Source organism: Mycteria americana, chromosome 13, assembly GCF_035582795.1.
Source record: "Mycteria americana isolate JAX WOST 10 ecotype Jacksonville Zoo and Gardens chromosome 13, USCA_MyAme_1.0, whole genome shotgun sequence".
NCBI classification, from domain to species: Eukaryota; Metazoa; Chordata; class Aves; order Ciconiiformes; family Ciconiidae; genus Mycteria; species Mycteria americana.
In genome coordinates, this window is record NC_134377.1 from 5,367,350 (window position 1) to 5,384,107 (window position 16,758).

The 16,758-nt window shown below is 46.9% G+C and overlaps 1 protein-coding gene across 4 annotated transcripts in view; it reads right to left on the bottom strand.

The window, feature by feature from the left end:
- The window catches only part of TPCN1 (two pore segment channel 1), a 50,018-nt gene extending 33,610 nt beyond the window's left edge, over nucleotides 1–16,408 (bottom strand). The window contains exons 1-2 of one of the 4 annotated variants that reach the window (XM_075516705.1): nucleotides 16,379–16,408; nucleotides 15,118–16,109 (exon numbers count right to left, since the gene is read on the bottom strand). In XM_075516705.1, the coding sequence (XP_075372820.1) occupies nucleotides 15,118–15,229 (112 nt within the window). In that variant the 5' untranslated portion in view covers nucleotides 15,230–16,109; nucleotides 16,379–16,408. Of the gene's footprint in view, nucleotides 1–15,117; nucleotides 16,110–16,334 lie in introns of those variants that run through there. The other 3 variants (XM_075516704.1, XM_075516703.1, XM_075516701.1) reach the window with 3 other exon arrangements.
- Between the last annotated feature and the right edge of the window lie 350 nt (nucleotides 16,409–16,758).

Sequence of the window (16,758 nt, forward strand, 5' to 3'; positions counted from 1 at the left end):
CGTACCAACTTTGTCCTTTCTTTCCTTCTTGCAACCTTGTTTGTAAGAACTGCTGTCTTGCATTTACCCCACCCTTATAGTCATTATTTCTTGTTTGGAAAGAGACATGAACCCTGTTAGGGAAAACACTTGCCAGCTACGTTTTTTCAGGGGAGCAGTGTCTTTTTCTATTGGAGCTGGACACAGTTCCAGGAGTGCGAGCTGTCCGAGGCAAATGTGACTTCCTGGAGTTGAGCAAACGCTTTACAAGTCTGCTGCGAGAGTCCGCACAGACGTGCAACCTGACCTTCCCACACAGGGTCTCCCCGGCAGGCTCCGATCCCTTTGCAAGCAGGGAAGAGGGCACAAAGCAGTCTGCGATTCACTCAGTTGCAGTCCCTTACCGCAATGACTGCTGCACCACTTAGCCAGAGCCATTTCTTTTCAGGCTTTGCTGCATTCCTCACCGCCACACCACCTCAGTTTCTTACACCATCCATCTTGACTGCATTTGTGTCTAACTACCCAAACTCAGCTATCACAGAGCTCGTGCTTTCAGTTTAAAAGAAACATAACCAGGCATGCAGCAACACTGAACGTGTGCCCATGGAAGAAGGCAGATCCCAGGAGCATCAGAGCTGCCCATGGGGTTCTCCTGGACCTCCTGACCTCACACACAAGAGCTGTCCCAGTGCAGGATCCCCGTGCTGGCTACGGCTGCCGGCTCCCTCAGTGACTCTGCTCCCCAAGGCTGCAGTGAGGATGAACAAGGCTGCAGAAGGAGGATGGCATTTGCTTGTCAAAAACAAACAGAAACATTTCTCTCTCCTGGAAAGCCCTAATCCGCGGAACTGCATGGAATGCCCACCACAGAAGATGCAACTCCATGAAGACAAAAAAGGAAACTAAGTAGATGGCTACCCTTCCCCAACACAAGCTGTACAGGCACCTTCAGTCCCAAAGCCAAAATTTTAGCAGTACTACAACACAATCCAGGCAAAGCCCAGAAGCAGCTCTGGCCAGGAAACGGCAGGATCCTGAAGTGTCAAGTATGTTGGAGTTGTACCAGCACCAACGATGGCATTTTCCCTTCCAAGTGCTTACATGCCATGTAGCTTCACCTCCAGAGGATTTATCTTCTCTCCCCGCTCCAATGCGGTTGATAAGAAACTGCTCCTTTTCTTTTCAAGTGCTGAGGCATGAACATGCGTGCATTTGTCTCTTCAAGGCCAGACTCACCTACCCGGGAGAAAAAAAGCTGGAAGCCGCCTGGAAAGCACAGCTGGTTTGGCACTTGGCCACACATCTCAGAGGTGAGAGAGACAGAGAGTGAAATCACTGCCTTTAGTGCCTGACTGCCAGGTCAGCGCTGTGCCAACAGGAGCATCACGGGACTGATCTTCGCAGCCCAAAATATCCTAGCACCCGTCCTGTTTTCAGGAGATGTTATGGGAAGGAATTTAACAGCCGTGAGGAAGTCTAAACAATTTACTATCGGTTTGTTGCCTAGGAAAAACAGGGCATCTCCAACAGAGTGCAGTGCCAAGTCCTTCTGTTGCAAGAGAAATAACGTACTTCTGAATATTTCAAGTCAGCGTAACTGAGTCATGCTCTTCCTTAGAGACGACGGCACAGCAGAAACATATGCAAAGGCCTCAGGGCTCTTTGTCTTACTATATTCTCACAGCACTCGCTTGCTGTGAAGCTCAACAAATAAAGTCACTTCAGCTTCCTATTTAACACAGAAAAGTTTTTAAAAAAATATGGATGTTGCCACTTCCTGTTAGCGGTATGAGGCAACTGAAGTCTACCATCCTCGCCTTTATTCGAGAATCCAGTTAGTTCCTATGGCATCAACACGAGCTCACTTCACGCTATCATCCACCACACTACAGGGAGCTGAATCCACACGAAGGATGAGCAGATGTCCCTCAGCATGGTAAGCTACTTTTTATATGTTATTGCCTCTTATCAATTGTGCTGCCTATCTTCTTATATCGAAGACATCTTAAGCCCTGCATTGTTTAATTAGAGGACCACTGTATCCTTGCTAACATCTGCAGTGCACACATGTAAAAATCCTGATGCACAAGCTAAACACAATGACAGAAGAGCTAAAGCATGGTAGGAAATTGTTTTGTCTCGGCAGAAGCTGTGGCTCCAGCTAGCTCTTGCTCTGAGTGGGTCAGAGCCAGTATTTAGTTAACCCTTTGCTCTGCAGTTCGCTACCTGTTTGAGACGGGGGCAGAGTGAATCACCCTAGGGTGATTCACTTGGACATATGCTTCCTGCGCCACCCTGCTGGGGACAAAAAGAGGCATCTGTAAGGAAGAAGAAGAAAAAAGAGTTAAAGGCTTCTAAGAAAACAAGGATGAGGATAATTTTACCTATCTACACTAGCCAAGATCAGCTGGTTGGAGATCCTCATCTGCGGAGTTTACTGCCTCATCTCTTCAGGGTACCTGCTCTCCTTTGGTCTCAACCCTGAGTCACTCTGTGACTTGATTTTTTTTTCTCTTGCAATGTTATGTGGGAAGTTTTGACCAGAAAATGTTTGATCGCTGGACAATTTTCACTCCTCAATATGTAGCAGCAAGAGGCAGAGGGACAGATCCCTCCCCTTCCAGATGTTTGGGATCCACAATTAGGGTAGCGAGAGGCTTCAGGGGCTGAAGATGAACTGATGGATGCTTTGTCACCCTCAGAGAGGCCACTTCGCCCTGACCCCTAAAAGCCTCCCATAGCTCACTAGTACGCCAGACCACACAGCTCAAAAGCCGCTGCAGCAGTCAATAGTGAAATGGAGGAGGATCGCTCCTTGATTCACAGAGCTGCATCCTAAGAATAATGTTACCTACCCCACTGGCTCTTGTTCCTCAGCTGCATCGCCTTCCAGCAGCTCATGCAAACCACCACATGCCTAAGCCGTCTTCCACAAAGCTGCTTTCTGACAGATGCGTGACTAAATCCTCCTGCATGAGAAAGTCCATGAAATACCACAAGGAGAGCTGGAACCAGGCACTCGCACAATCTGAGACCGTATAACACAGGAGTACCTGCTTCTTAACAGAGCTGCAAACTCAAAACCAAAGCATTTTTAATCAGTAAAACTCACATAAAAGGAAAGGTTGTGATAGGAAAATATAATTAAGAATCTCGCTTGTGTGTTAAACCAAATTGCTGCCGGTTTCATATCCTTTATTTCTGATCTTAACAAATGAACCTCCATACCACAAAAAGGAGAAGTCAAAGCCACAACAGAAGGATCACCTACAACCTTACATTACCCATCCTTTTAGCAACCAATATGCTCTATAATCTTGTCAGTCCGATCATATCACAGCAACAAAGGCTTTACAGACACAGAGATAAAATTATTCTGTAACTGGAATGAAATATCTGAGCTGTTGAGGGGCTCTATGAAACAACTGATTTTGAATGGAAAAAACAATTGGAAATAATAAAGTTTTTGCTGAACCCCACAACAACAAAAAAAGACAAGCTCTGCCTAAGGGTATGGCTCATGAGAGAGGCCAGACATGAAATACACACACACACGCACATTTATAATTCATAATTTTTGAGGAACTAACAGAAAGGGAAAGACACAATATCAGAATCCCTCAGATACAGCATTTCTTTAACACATCCTGTTACATGAAGGAATTTCCTCTTTTTGTTCCAAAAAGGGAAACCAATGCCTTACGGTTTTAACATGTTAAAGATCTGCTTTAGCATCGGTAACAGCACAATGTCAGCATTTTAAGAGCACGTTCCTCATTTCAATTCTCCAAAGCAGAGCCCTTGGATTTTCCTGATGCAGTTTGGAAAGACGTTTGATTAAGCTGCAATCTGGCCTTTTTAACGAAAGCAGTGTGCTGCCAGGTCCGACTGCCAGTTCCAGCCGCCAGAAGCTCTCCGGGGAAGCCGCAAAGTTAGCAGCGGGAAGCAGAGAGGAAGCGCTTCCCTTATGTGAGAAACCAGTATTAGTTTGGGCAACAAACCTCCTGTACGGCCACCCAGCGCTGGAGCAGGACTAGAACGGAGTAGGCAGTAATAAGGTATGTGCCATACTGACATTTCTGCCCTAAAGAGAGAGGGATAGCAAGAAAATGAGATAAATTAAGTTATTAATAACAATATCATGGCAAAACTCTAATATCTTACCACGACAGGCTGAGGCCAATGAAAGTTATTTATTGTGGTACAGTAGTAAGAAGTAGGTAATTGCATTTTGTGGTCTTAGAACAAGACTCCACCGCACCGGTTCTTTTGCAATACAACGCTGCCCCATCTCCTCTGCCTCATTGTGTCTCAGCCAGGAAAGAGAAGCTGCCAACTTCAGAGGAAGATGCATGTAAAGGAATGGGGAAAACCCCAGCCTCTAGTGCTGTGTAACTGCTCTCCATTAAGAAAAAAAAAAGACTTCTGCACATTTGGTAGAAACTGCTCCTGGCAGGAATTGAAGAAGTCACATGTAATGGCTGGAGAGGAAAGAAGGAGTTAAACCATTAGTTTGACATCTGCAAACCAGCTGCCAGAGGGCTTTCCCTCAACTGGTCCTTACTTCAAGTCCTACAGTCCTCATACAGAACCGTATCTTCAGAAAATGGACAATTTTGACTTCAGAAGTCTTCCAGCACTGCAGAATCCTCTCCAACTCCTATGAAGTGGTTCCAAACATTAACCACACTGTCAAATACGTGCCTTATTCCTTGTCTGAATTTCCCCAGCTTCAACCAACAGACACAATTCCACTGTTACCCAGCTACTTCTTGGATCTTGGATGAGCTGGAGCAAGGGCACTAGAAACACGCCAAGCATCAACACACTGATTACTGTAGAGCCAGCACGGATGGCAACATCACCTACCTACCTACCCTAATCATTATTCTTATTGGAAGGACCAAGGAATACACTCACCATCTCACTGGACAAGTGTCCCACAAGCTCACTTTCAGCTCAGTTGCTCATGAAATCAGGCTCAGCTCAGCCCCTCTGCTCGCCAAGGCAGCCCGCTCCACCCTTGCAGATGCACAACCCTAAGCTGGTCCCAGCAATACGCACACGCCTTGCCTGCATCCACCTTACTAAGTAGTTCTAATCACTAAGCTCCCCTCCTCACTCTTACTATGCCCTCAACCTGTGGCATCTCCTAACTTGATCAGAAATTGCTGCTTTTTTTTTTTTTTTCTTTCAGATCAGAAAGAAATGTTGCAGTTGGCACAGGGACAAAATCTAACCCCTGTGACAGTCTCTGCTAATGTACCTATTCACTAACCAGTCCCAATAACCAGGTGGATTTTGAGACCCGTCCATCAGCCAGCTCGCAGAGCCATTAGCTACACAGTGTTGATTCCTACTATTCACTTCCTCAATCAAAATGCTACACAGGTGCCAAAACAAGTATCTTCTCAAAACAGTGCCAGTTTATCTTGTAACCTCACGAAATAAGTCAATGCACGACTTCAGGTTCACATGACTCTCTTTTTCATAAACCCACACTGACTGACATGAAAAACTGTCCTTTAAATCCAGATTTTAGAAGAGCTATTGCTGGTTTCCTATTATTTTGCCTGGAAGCCTTGTTTGGCTGGCTGGCCTGCAGTCTCCCACCTGGTGCAGAATACCTTTTGGGGCTGGAAGAAAGTCACTATCACAGCAATATTCAGATTGCCTCAGCTACAGCCTTAAGGAAGAATAAAAAGTCATCTGCTGATTTTTAAATGCCTACCTTTAGAATCAGCTATTTAATCTCTACCTTATTTACTGCGGGAATGGAAGAACAGATCATACGATGACCAGGTCATCTGGCTTTTCAACAAATACAGAATACATACAGTATTTCTTGAGCTTCCCCGCAGCATTATTGACCAGTGTTCAACCTTGAATTCCTAACAGGCTGGTATCACTTAACATGTCTTTTTATTTCTCAAGTCCTTTAGAGCACCTTTAACTCTGCTGACCACATTTCTCCCTGTGATTTTCCTCCGCTCCCAGTTTCTGTTTCTTCATTTGCTGTATAGCGGTGCAGCTGCTTTCATGTTAGCCAGCACAGGCATGTCTGTACTGTGACTTTTTGCTGCCTCTCCAACAGCTTTAAAGCTGCCATTAGCATTTTCTTTTTGTATGCATTTGTGCTCTCTCAAAGTATATGAATCATTTTCAATGTTTTTAAGTCTTCCCCTTTGCAACCACTAGAGATAAGGTCCTGCCACCAGCCTTATACTTGAAAGGAAGGGGCTTTGCCTTGGTCATTTCCCCCCTGACCCCGATGCCAAAATTCTCCTTAGTAAGTTGCTTGCGAGCATTTACTTAACACAGGCAGGACCAAAGCGGTCACTTGTTCGCACCTGCCAGCAGTTCAGAAAAAGCAGAACATTTAATACCACTCGCAGGTAGCAAGGCAGAGCCGCAGAGCAAACCAGTCTCAGCAAGTGTTCTCTCTTCAATCACATTACCAGTACTTCTGGCCTGCTCAGCACCCTGGAGAAACAATGTTCCCCTCCGCATCATGAAAAACAAGCAACTGGGCAACAAACAGCAGCGTCTTCCTATTTCTGCAGTGACTCACTGCTACCTAACTAAATAACCAGCTGGACATCGCTGTTTTGTGTTGTAGGAACATTGCATTTACAAGATGGATTACACTACAGCTCTCGTGCCTCTCAACAGGCACGGATCCCCTCCAGCCAGGGTGACCGTGCCACAGAAAAAAGGGGACAGACTGTGGAAATATAGTACTAGCCAAAACTTCTGCCTTTACACTCTTCCTTTGGAGCCCCACGCCTACAGCCAGCGGCCGCAAAAGCACTAGCTGTAGAGGATGGCATCCCTTCCTTCCTCCTCCCACGTCTGATTATACTGTAAATGACATAGCCGACTCACCAGTACAATTTGACCCTGGGGAGTTTTCAGTGCTCCCACTTGCGGGATTGATCACTTAGTCTTAATTCTACAGGCACTTCTTCATTTAGTTAACAAAGAGCAGGAGCGTATTTGTGCATTCTAGTGAAATCCTTTAGCAGGCTACATTACTTTTGTACAAAAAACCTTCCCAAATCCGTTGAGGATAGTGAAAGTGTTCTCAGAAAAACAGTTATAGTTAGAATAAAATACAGATGATCAGACATTCCCAGATGACAACATATACGTATACGCGCATGTAGGCAGTCACATAGGAAACGTAGGAGTAGCTAAGGTGTCCAGCCCCACAGAACCAGAGGGTTTAACACAGCTGTGCAGAGAGATACATCCTAAATTTTATTCCCCCATGCAAGCAGGAAAAGAAAGGCCTTTTGTTCCCAACAGACACCACCGGATCATGATTATAAAAGCAGCGCTGGATACAAGCTTCAAACCCCCACGCCGTGACTCAAGTCACAGCAGTCCCCTCGTCATCCTCCATCAACCCCACGGTGCTGCGGCGGATCGACACGGACACACCTTTCCTGCCTCTCTCTCGCAGGCGAAAGGACCAGCAGTACAGGTGCACGAGCTTCCTGCTGAACTGCTCGCTAGAAGCAGATGGATGAAACCCGAAAGCTGCTCCTACAGCGCTCCATAAAGAAAGCAGTCATGTAAAAATCGGGCATCTTCTCAACATGTGAAAAGCAATTATGCTAAAGACACGGGGAGAGCCCTGTAAGGTCCAGATCAAAAGCCAGAGACATTGGAGGCAAGAGAAAGACCTATCAAATTCACCGCACTTTTCCCAGCTTAAGGATCAGAAATGGAGCGTTCTGGCTCATAAATTCTACTTCCAGCAAATTCAAGCTTAAATCCCCTGAAGGCAATAAGGAAAAGGCAATCAACAACAACTCTAACCACTTCACAGATGCTCCTGTTTAGTTTATACAGCACTTCTTACAGCATTCAAATGGGTAAAATGGGATTTCAACGCAGGGGGGCTGACGGCAGCAGGCAGGATTCCTCGGTGAAGATACCAAGGGCAAAGGAAGTTCTGAGAAGCATCATATTGGTTATGATGAGTGAACTCAGCGTGCTCAGCCTTTGCTCATTTTAATCTGCCAGTAAGCAAGCTTGGCTAAACTGAACATCCTGCATCTACAGTGCCTTAAAAATCCACAGGAATCACAAAAATGAGGGGAAAAACGAACAAACTGATGCGTTCCCTGGGAAGCCATGAAAAAACTAATCGCTATTTGTTTCCAACTGTTGTTCCGCTTCCTGAGCCAAATGTTCCCCAGTCAGCTGCGGTGGCTGAGGAGTGACCGGTTAGAGCTGGAAAGTTGTCGATTTACAATTGCAGCTTGAACACTTTCAAACTCCTTAACATTTTTTATAGTTCCAGGACCACCTGTTCGAAGAGTGGAGCCCTCCGATGCCATAGCACGTGCCCTTACCCCCGCATCTTCCGACTACGGCAATCAGCTTGGGGAGAAAACACTTAGCCTAGCCCATTCTTCTGCTCTCACACCAAAAAGATGCGAGCTGCGTACTAGAGAAGAGACACACGAAGGGAACGGGCTGCCTCCCTCAAAGCATCAAGGTCATTACTCCCATCTTCATGAACGGAGTGAGAAGAAGCTTCCAGACTCCTCAAGCCCCTCTGCAGCATCCTCCCTAATTTACAGTGAGCATGCATGGAAGATGATATCCATCGCTAGTGCTCCGGGAGAGGACAAAGGAGAAAGAACCATTTGACTCCAGGATAATGGAACACTAACCCAAGTCTTCTTTACCTTGTATAAGCTTTTACTCGCTCAGATTTGAACAGCACGGGGCATTCAAGACGAAATCACTAGGATTTTTTTTTTTTTTTTACTGCGCGAAAGAGTCAACAGTGCAGAGATTCTGTTTGACAAAGCATCCTACTGTGAAACACACAATGTGTGCATTGTGCAAACCGATCTCCTGCAGGGCTAAGAAAACAAGGCAGGCTGGAAAAAAAAACACAAGATAACTGCAGCCCACAATACCTCCTGGTACTTTACTCTGCTCATGGTTTTTCTTCTATAGGTACCACATTTACAGAGTCACGTTGAGATTGTCTTGATACAAATGCTTTTGTGAGTTCTGGACAACGCAGTGCTGTTTCTCTTGAATCAAAGGTACCCGCTCTACCCTCTCATTACGGCAAGTATTTAAGCACAAGCCAAGGCAGTCGGTCCTGCCTTAAAACCTGAATTCTCCGGATGAGATTCCAGGGGATGAGGCATTTGGAACTTAAGAGCAGAAACACATTTTCCACTATTTCTAACATCATATCGAAAGATGCCCAACATCTTCTAAAAGGCAGCATTTACCTCCTTCCTCTGGGTTTACAGAGCTCATCACCCAGGGAAACCAATTGTACTGAAGGAGAAAACAATAATCTCCTTATGTTTTGGGTGTGCATTTCCCTTTCCAAGATTTTCACCCCTCACTCATCTTGGAGGCAGTTTTGCTTCGCTTTGCTTGCTTAAAACATTCATTATAAGTCATCTAGGCCAGGAAAGGATTAGAGAGGCACTGGCAGAAGTTGCAAAATGCAAGGCTGTTCGGTCGGAGAAATGAGACTTTCAGAGGCATAAACAACAATCCAGCACCGAACTACCACTTGTGCTTCAGAAAAAAAATCCCCTCTATATACATTTCAAGCAGGTACATACCAAGAAAAACAAATCATGCACAGCAATGCAAAACAGCACCTCTTCATAACAAAGTCGTGAAGCCTACCTGTCCGTTTCCACGAAAGGTGTAATCTGCGCTTTACAGATGAGCCGTGTTAACCACAGCGATGTTAACTGATTTACCCCAGGTACAAGGAGGAGCAGCTTCAACAGCAGAACTAGACTGCTTCCGAAAATGAGATCCTAGTCCTGTGCTCTGGCCATGCTTCACCTCTAAACGCGGCAGCGGAAGCACTGCTACTGGAACTAATTAAAGGCAAATCGGTAGAACTAGGAGCCATGATGCGAGAAAATATCCTGCGTAGCATCCAAGAAAGCCACCAGATAATCCAAAAGGCTGTTTAAGAGCCTGGCTGTCAGAGATCTCAGGATCTGCCAGGTCCATCGCAAGCATTTGCTTGTTCCCTCGTCCCCTCTTTCTTCACACCAACTAGCTACAGCATTTCATAACTGGTGCCCAAGTCCAAACAACCATCTTCGAAATCCTTACTTTCACACAAGGATCAAAAACTACAGATCCTGAAGGATTTATTAAATCTACTAAATGGCTGACATTTAAAACGCCTATTTTCCCTCAAAGGTAGCAAAGCTAGAATGTTTTCACAGCAATTAAAGCGGTTCCTCAAGAAGCACAGCTACTAAGAGATTGTGTGGTTACATCATTTCCCCAAAGGTCTGGTATTTACTCTCTGTTCGTTCCCTCAGCCCAGCAGAAAACGTACACTTGTTTTACACCTGGAAATCTCTTTCACCCAGGGTCGGCACTAAAGGAAGCAGCAGTAGGAAGAAGGCAACGGAGATGGTTGAAGAGCAGGGACTCACTGACCAGAGGAGCTGAAGCTGTGGACTACGCGCACAGACTTACTTTCTCTCGCTGCTGATACAAACATGTTCTGGAACCAGACCCAACACAGAAGAGAGTTCTATCGCTTCAGGTTGCGTAGATTACTGGACACATCAAAATCCAGGCGGCTCATATGTCTCAAACAAACAACGTTAACTGCCCCCAGTCCTGGGCCACCCCCAAAAGCGTATGTCTACCTGTGGATTACTAAATGAATTTTTTTAAAAACAAGATGAGTTTGTTGTATACAACATCCATTAATCCTGTAATTAGGCTCTGTGTCCAGAAACATCCCATGAGTTTCCATTGGCCAGTTACAAAAAGAACAGCTTTGCTGAAAGCCTCTTCATGCATTTCGTCAAGGAAGCGGGCCGACGTGCAGAAGCCAGGCAAGGGAAGAAGCCCTCCTTCCAGCAGCGCCAGGGAAGCACAGCACACACCACGCTCCGTTTTAGAGGCACAACCAACAGTCTCAGAGGCAGGCACCGCTTTCCTTGGCCAAAGTCACATTCCTCGCCAAGCACACCTTGGGCAGCCCCTCCAACTTCCCCAACAGTGAAATGTCATTTTCTTCACACGCTTTGGGCCACCTTCTCCTTCACAGCAGCGCGCGGGCACATTCGTCAACAATTCTCTTTCTACCCAAAAGGCCAAGCTGGCTCTAGTTTTCCTGACAATTTACTCTTCAGGCAGCAGAAACCAAGATTGCAAGGGCTCAGCTGAAACCTCAACATTCAAAGTTATAATTTCCCATATTCCAACAATCCTTCTAGAAAACATCGCACTTCGCTGTTGCAGTTGCTCCCCCCACCTCCCCACGCATACACAATAATTCATTTTTACCTCAATAGCAGATGCAGTTGCTTTCTTGTAAAAACCCAGAGTTTAAAGATGACTTCTTCCACTTGCCATAATCCATTGTGTGGGAGAAACAGACATACAATATCGTATTGTTCCCTGTACAACACTTTGAGCTGTACTTTCTGCTCTGAACACACTGAAACTCCACTTGAGGCTACAGCAATTTCCATGCAGGAGGCAAAGGAGAATCTTGTATCTGATCTAATACAGGATAAATCAATGTGCACTCATTTATTGCTTGTAGTTCCCATCAGCTCAAGGAGAGACACTGTCCTAGAGTTTCAAGGCTATCCACGCTGCCTTTGTATATGGAAAACATACCTCCCACTTTGAGATATTTTGAGAACCCTGTTCCAACGCTTCCCAGGAGTTCGGGTGAGGGACTGGAAATCACTAAACCCCGGCTGCTTCTCGCCGTTTTCAGTACACGATTTTGGGAAAGGTCATGCAAGGATTGCATCCCCATTTTTGCTTTCTACAGAAATTCAGTTAATATTAGTCATTCACCTCCGATAGGTGCTGGGAAGCTTAATTAGAGTGTGTACGGCACTCAGAGATTCTCAGATAAGATGTACTAGGGAAGGGCAGCATCATATTAATTAGCGTGGATTCAAATGACGAAAGCGCTTCTCTCTCTCTCCTTCAGCTGTTGGAGCTTGAAAGAAAAATTACCCAGCACCAGTCCTACATGTTGTAGTCAGAAAACCATCGGCACCACACTTTTCTGGATGTGGTCTGAATTCCTATCAACTTTGCAGGATTCTGAGCTTTCGCTGTGGCTGTAAACGGGAGCTCCCTGGAAAATGTGTATCCCAGCACAAGCCAAGGAAGGCAGAGTTTTAATATTCCTCCCCATGCAAGTATTTTCTCCCATTAAGCGCTTAAGAGCTGTATGATTAGGGAGATTAATTTTTGCAGCTGGACATTTTCTTTAAGAATGTAATTTTCCACACAGTTTTCTCATTTAGCTTTCTTTTATTCTAACCCCAAGACATTCACTTACCCAGAAGAGGGCTCTTCTGCAAGGTTCGGAAAGGAATACGCTCTTGCACTTTAGTCCTTTCTTTCTACATCTGCAACAGGCTTGCTTTCAGACAAACCCTGTTACTACTTATTTCAACCCAGTAACTTGTCTGCATTTCCAGACAATCAACACCAAGAGTCCAAAACTACAAATTCATTTATCCAAGGACCTGACTGTAACAAAGCTACATCACGGATCAAGTTTGTTTTTAAAAAAAGCACAAGAAGTTCCTTAAAAAACATGAGAGTTGATATACTGAAATCACACAGACACACAGCACTTAGCGAGACGGTTGTGACAGGCTGGAATACGGATTAAAATTTGGAGAGGTTCATTGACATAGCAACACAAAACAAGAGTGCAACTTAATTCATCAACCTTGGACGTGTGATTTAACATAAGGGCGGTGACACTCACTTTGTCACCACCCTTGGCGTCACCTAGGAAGAGGATGATGGGTCCTGCACTGCAAACAGTCCCAGCTGGTATCTGGGGACACACTTAAATAAAAGCTTTGCGTTTAACCTGCCACCAGATCCCTAGGAGTCGATGGTCAGGCACAGTAACAAGTGAGATATTCCTCCAAATTCTGGCTGAATGTTCTATTATAGAGTTTAGGCATCAGGAAGACAAAACCAGAAGGAAATAGCCTCCTGACCTTCTCTGTCCCCATGCCCTCATCATCACCCTGGCAGGCTCTCCTTCTCCTGAGAAGACTTCTCACATACTCTTTTTCCCTGAAAAAGACAAACCTCTGAATAAAAATGTGAAATTATACAGTTCTGTTAATGTCATTTCAGTCCTCAGCAGAGAAGTGGAGGCAGAACAGAGGGGAATTTGAATTCCTCACAGCCTCCATGAGACACAACTTTTCTGCATTTCACAGTAGATTTTCTTTGCAGGCAAAGAGGAAAGCTGGACCACATGTTCTGGTTTTTAAACAAGCTTACTTTTGCAAGCGATGGTGTTAGTCTGCTCACTCGCTAATTTAAGCTTCCCGCTTCTCAGAGATAAATGTGCCTTTCAAGTTGTTTACGCCAACCGCCTTCTTCTAATCTTTCATCCCACTCTCGCAGTACCCACTGACTTCAGACGGCTCCGCATCATTCAGTATCACTTGCACAGAATAAGCTTTATATTTTTTCAGCAAATTCAACTTTAACAGTGATTAAAACATATAGCAAAATAATGGTTCTTCAATACCGAGAGACACTTCATTCGAAGAATTCTAGGAAATGAATTCTCAAAAACCACACAGCGATCTTTTAAGAAGCACAAAATTGGTCCCTAAACAATTTCCCTGTATTTCAAGGGAAGCAGATTGTGGAATGTTTTTATTTATTAATACATTCATTCTCATGCCTGTGCTTTAACACAGTCGTGTTGGCTTTAACCAAATGATAAACCTCACACAACTTCTTTAAAGGGATGGAAGGCGGGTGGAAGAAAAAGATGAGAGAAGCGTGATTAAAATTAGTCACAAGAAAGCCTATAAATATACCAGTGGACAGAGGAAGCATTCTCTCTTCTATTTAACTTAAAAATAGAGAGCTAAACTTTAAAAGACAAACAGATGCAATAGAGCAGATGCGATGGAGCAACGATGCAGCAGAGCTTCGGGAAAGTCAACTGGGCAATTCAGCCAGGGCTGTGTATTGCAGGGGTGGGAGAGGAGGAGGAGGAGGACGGAGGAGGAATCTTGATTGTCAGAAACTAGCTACTGCCTCAGGAAGTCTCAGAAAGAGAAAATTAAGGGAACCCATTGATTGCAAGAGAGAAATCAAATCACAAAGTCACAGAGGCAGTATGGAATGGAGCTATAATGTAGGAAAAAGGGATGCCAGACCAGGAAACGATTTATCTGTTACAAATGTTAAGCTTGTGGCAGCAAGGGCTTGCGTAGGATCACAAGACCTGTGCGTACACCTGCAATGTCAATTGGAAGTCAAAGGGACGTATTGAACAAAACTGCCCAAATACATTCAGTGAGGTATAACATAAAAAGCTCACTGAACATGCTCAAACACATCTGCTGTTCCCATCTCACCTAGTGCGGGGCGATGGCTTTAACAAAGATATACTGAGGAGAAAGCAACGCTTCCAAGAGATGGTGGCTTTTGTTTTCCCCCTCCCAACACCCATAGGCTGGCTCTGTCCCACTAAATACCCAGGGCTAACAGGAGTATGAATGTCTTGTCTAAAAGTACTCCAGGTTCTTTGATAAGAATACAATAAAGATGTTAAAGGGATTTATCAACACGTATCACTTTCCTTATTGCAAAAATTATAATGTAAACTAGAAATAGACAAAACAACAGTTCCAAAGGACAGATGCTTTATGGCGCTAGGAAAATACCATGACATAATTGCAGCTGCCACACCTGACAGCTCAGGACAGTGGTATGGCACGGTGGGCCAGTGCCAAGAAAAGGAGATGCTCTGGGCCAATGTGCAGGAAAGGAGAGCTGAGCTTAAGGACAACGAGGTCACAGGTTATTACACGGAAACCACAAAACATGTGTGTTAGAAGCTGCATCACTAGGACCCATCCATCCAGCGTCCTCCGCCCTCTCGGTGTAACACGGGTGCTGTGAGTAAACAAGCAACACCATAAGCAACTTCCTGATCTGATTTTCTCAGGCAGCCGTCGGGACGCTGAATGAGAGCTCTGAGAGTTTCAGGTCCTGGCAAGCGCAAGAAAGAGCAGCCACCGCAAAGAGAAAAACAAGCGAGGCCATCACAGAGGGCAGGAAACCACGACAAAGCAATCTTACTTTCGTTAGGCAGCTCCTCCCGATCCAGGTCATCAAGAGGGGCCGAGGCGCTGCTTCCACTGTCATCCAGGGTGAGGATAAGGGGAACATCATCATCCATGCTCACAGCCATCCTGTCCCTTCAGAGGCTCCTACTCCAAGAACTTTAAATGCTGCCTTTTTCAGTTCCACTTGTAAAACACTTATGTCAAAAACTCTCCCCAGAAAGTCTTCCATCAGGAGTGTCTTCTAGACATAAGAATATAAAGGTATGTGCACCCATCTCTAGCGACCACAGTTCAAAAAAGGATCTAGTTTTTTGCTTTCGAAAAGCAGCGCAGGATGCTAGGCTCAATGGCAGTATTTATGCAAAAGCTAAATTCAGAAAGTCAGGTCTAGGCTGCCTATTCCAGTCAGTGCACAGCTCGCAGTACAGCATGGAAGCAAAAGAAAGTGCTTCTTGACAAACTCCTGACCACTCAGCACAACAAGAAGCAGGCAGGCGTGACGCATCTGGAGCCAGCATGATGCTAAGTGTCGCCGTCACACATGGCTCATTCCCCTGGCATGCCAAAATGCCTCGATTTCGGGTGGGGAGGGGAAAGAGGGAGAAAAAGAGGCCAGTTTGAGTCTGCACACATGAAGTTCCCGTAGGCGTTTTTACTGGGTGATGTCACTGTCACAAAGTCACAGATTTCTTTAAAAGGTGGAGGAAAAGAAAAATCAAGCAGGCCCTGGACAACGCTACAGGGACGCTCCACAACCGGTGTGCCACGCAGCTCTTACTCTCCCTGTCTCCTTCCTTGCAGGCCGTGGGGAGGGCAGGAGGAAGTCACGGCGGAGGCCGCATCTCCCACAGCAACAGGCCCACCGCGCTGCTGCTGAGCGCGGGCCCCGTGCCGAGCCGCCCCGCGCCCGCGGCGGTGCACCGAGGGCCGGGACGTGAGCCTTGGCGGCGGACACTCACGGCTGGGCAGCAGGCAGAGCGGCCGGGACCGGGCTCCTCCCGCGGCCTAGGAGAGAGGGACACCGAGACGGGGCTGTCACCGCGCTGTGGAGGCCCCGGCCCGGCCCCCTCCCCGGGCTCCCCCCGGCCCCGCCGCCCCCGGCCCGCGCAAACCGGCCCCGCCGCCCCCTCCGGCTTCTGCGGAGCCCTCGGGCAGCCCGCAGGTGAGCCTGCCCCCCGCCAGCCCCTCATGCCTGCGGGCCCAGGGACCCCCCGCCGCCGGCACCCGCACCCGGCCCGGCCCCGCCGAACCGGCGCCCGCGGCCGCTGCGACACCTCTCCTCAGCGCCCGGCGCCCGCGGCCCCGCCCCGCCGCCTCTCATTGGCCGCGACGGCGCGGACCTCTCCCGGAGAGGCCGAGCCTCCCTCCCGCCCGCCAATCCACGCTCCGTGCTCGCTCCGCCCCGCCCACCGCCGGCCCTCGGCCCCTGCGAGAGGATCCGTATTATTCCCGCCTCCTCCTCCTCCTCCCTCCCGCATTTGGTCTCATCATTGGGCAGCGACGCTGCCTCTCCGGGCAGGTGGGCATGCTGATTGGTCCGAGGTGGTGGGGGGGTAGGATCATCACGCCTCAGCCACGGGAAGGAAGGGGCGGGCTCTCGGGGAGACGAGTGCGGGCTATGCTGAGGCCCCGCCCCTGGGGTCAGAGGGGAGCG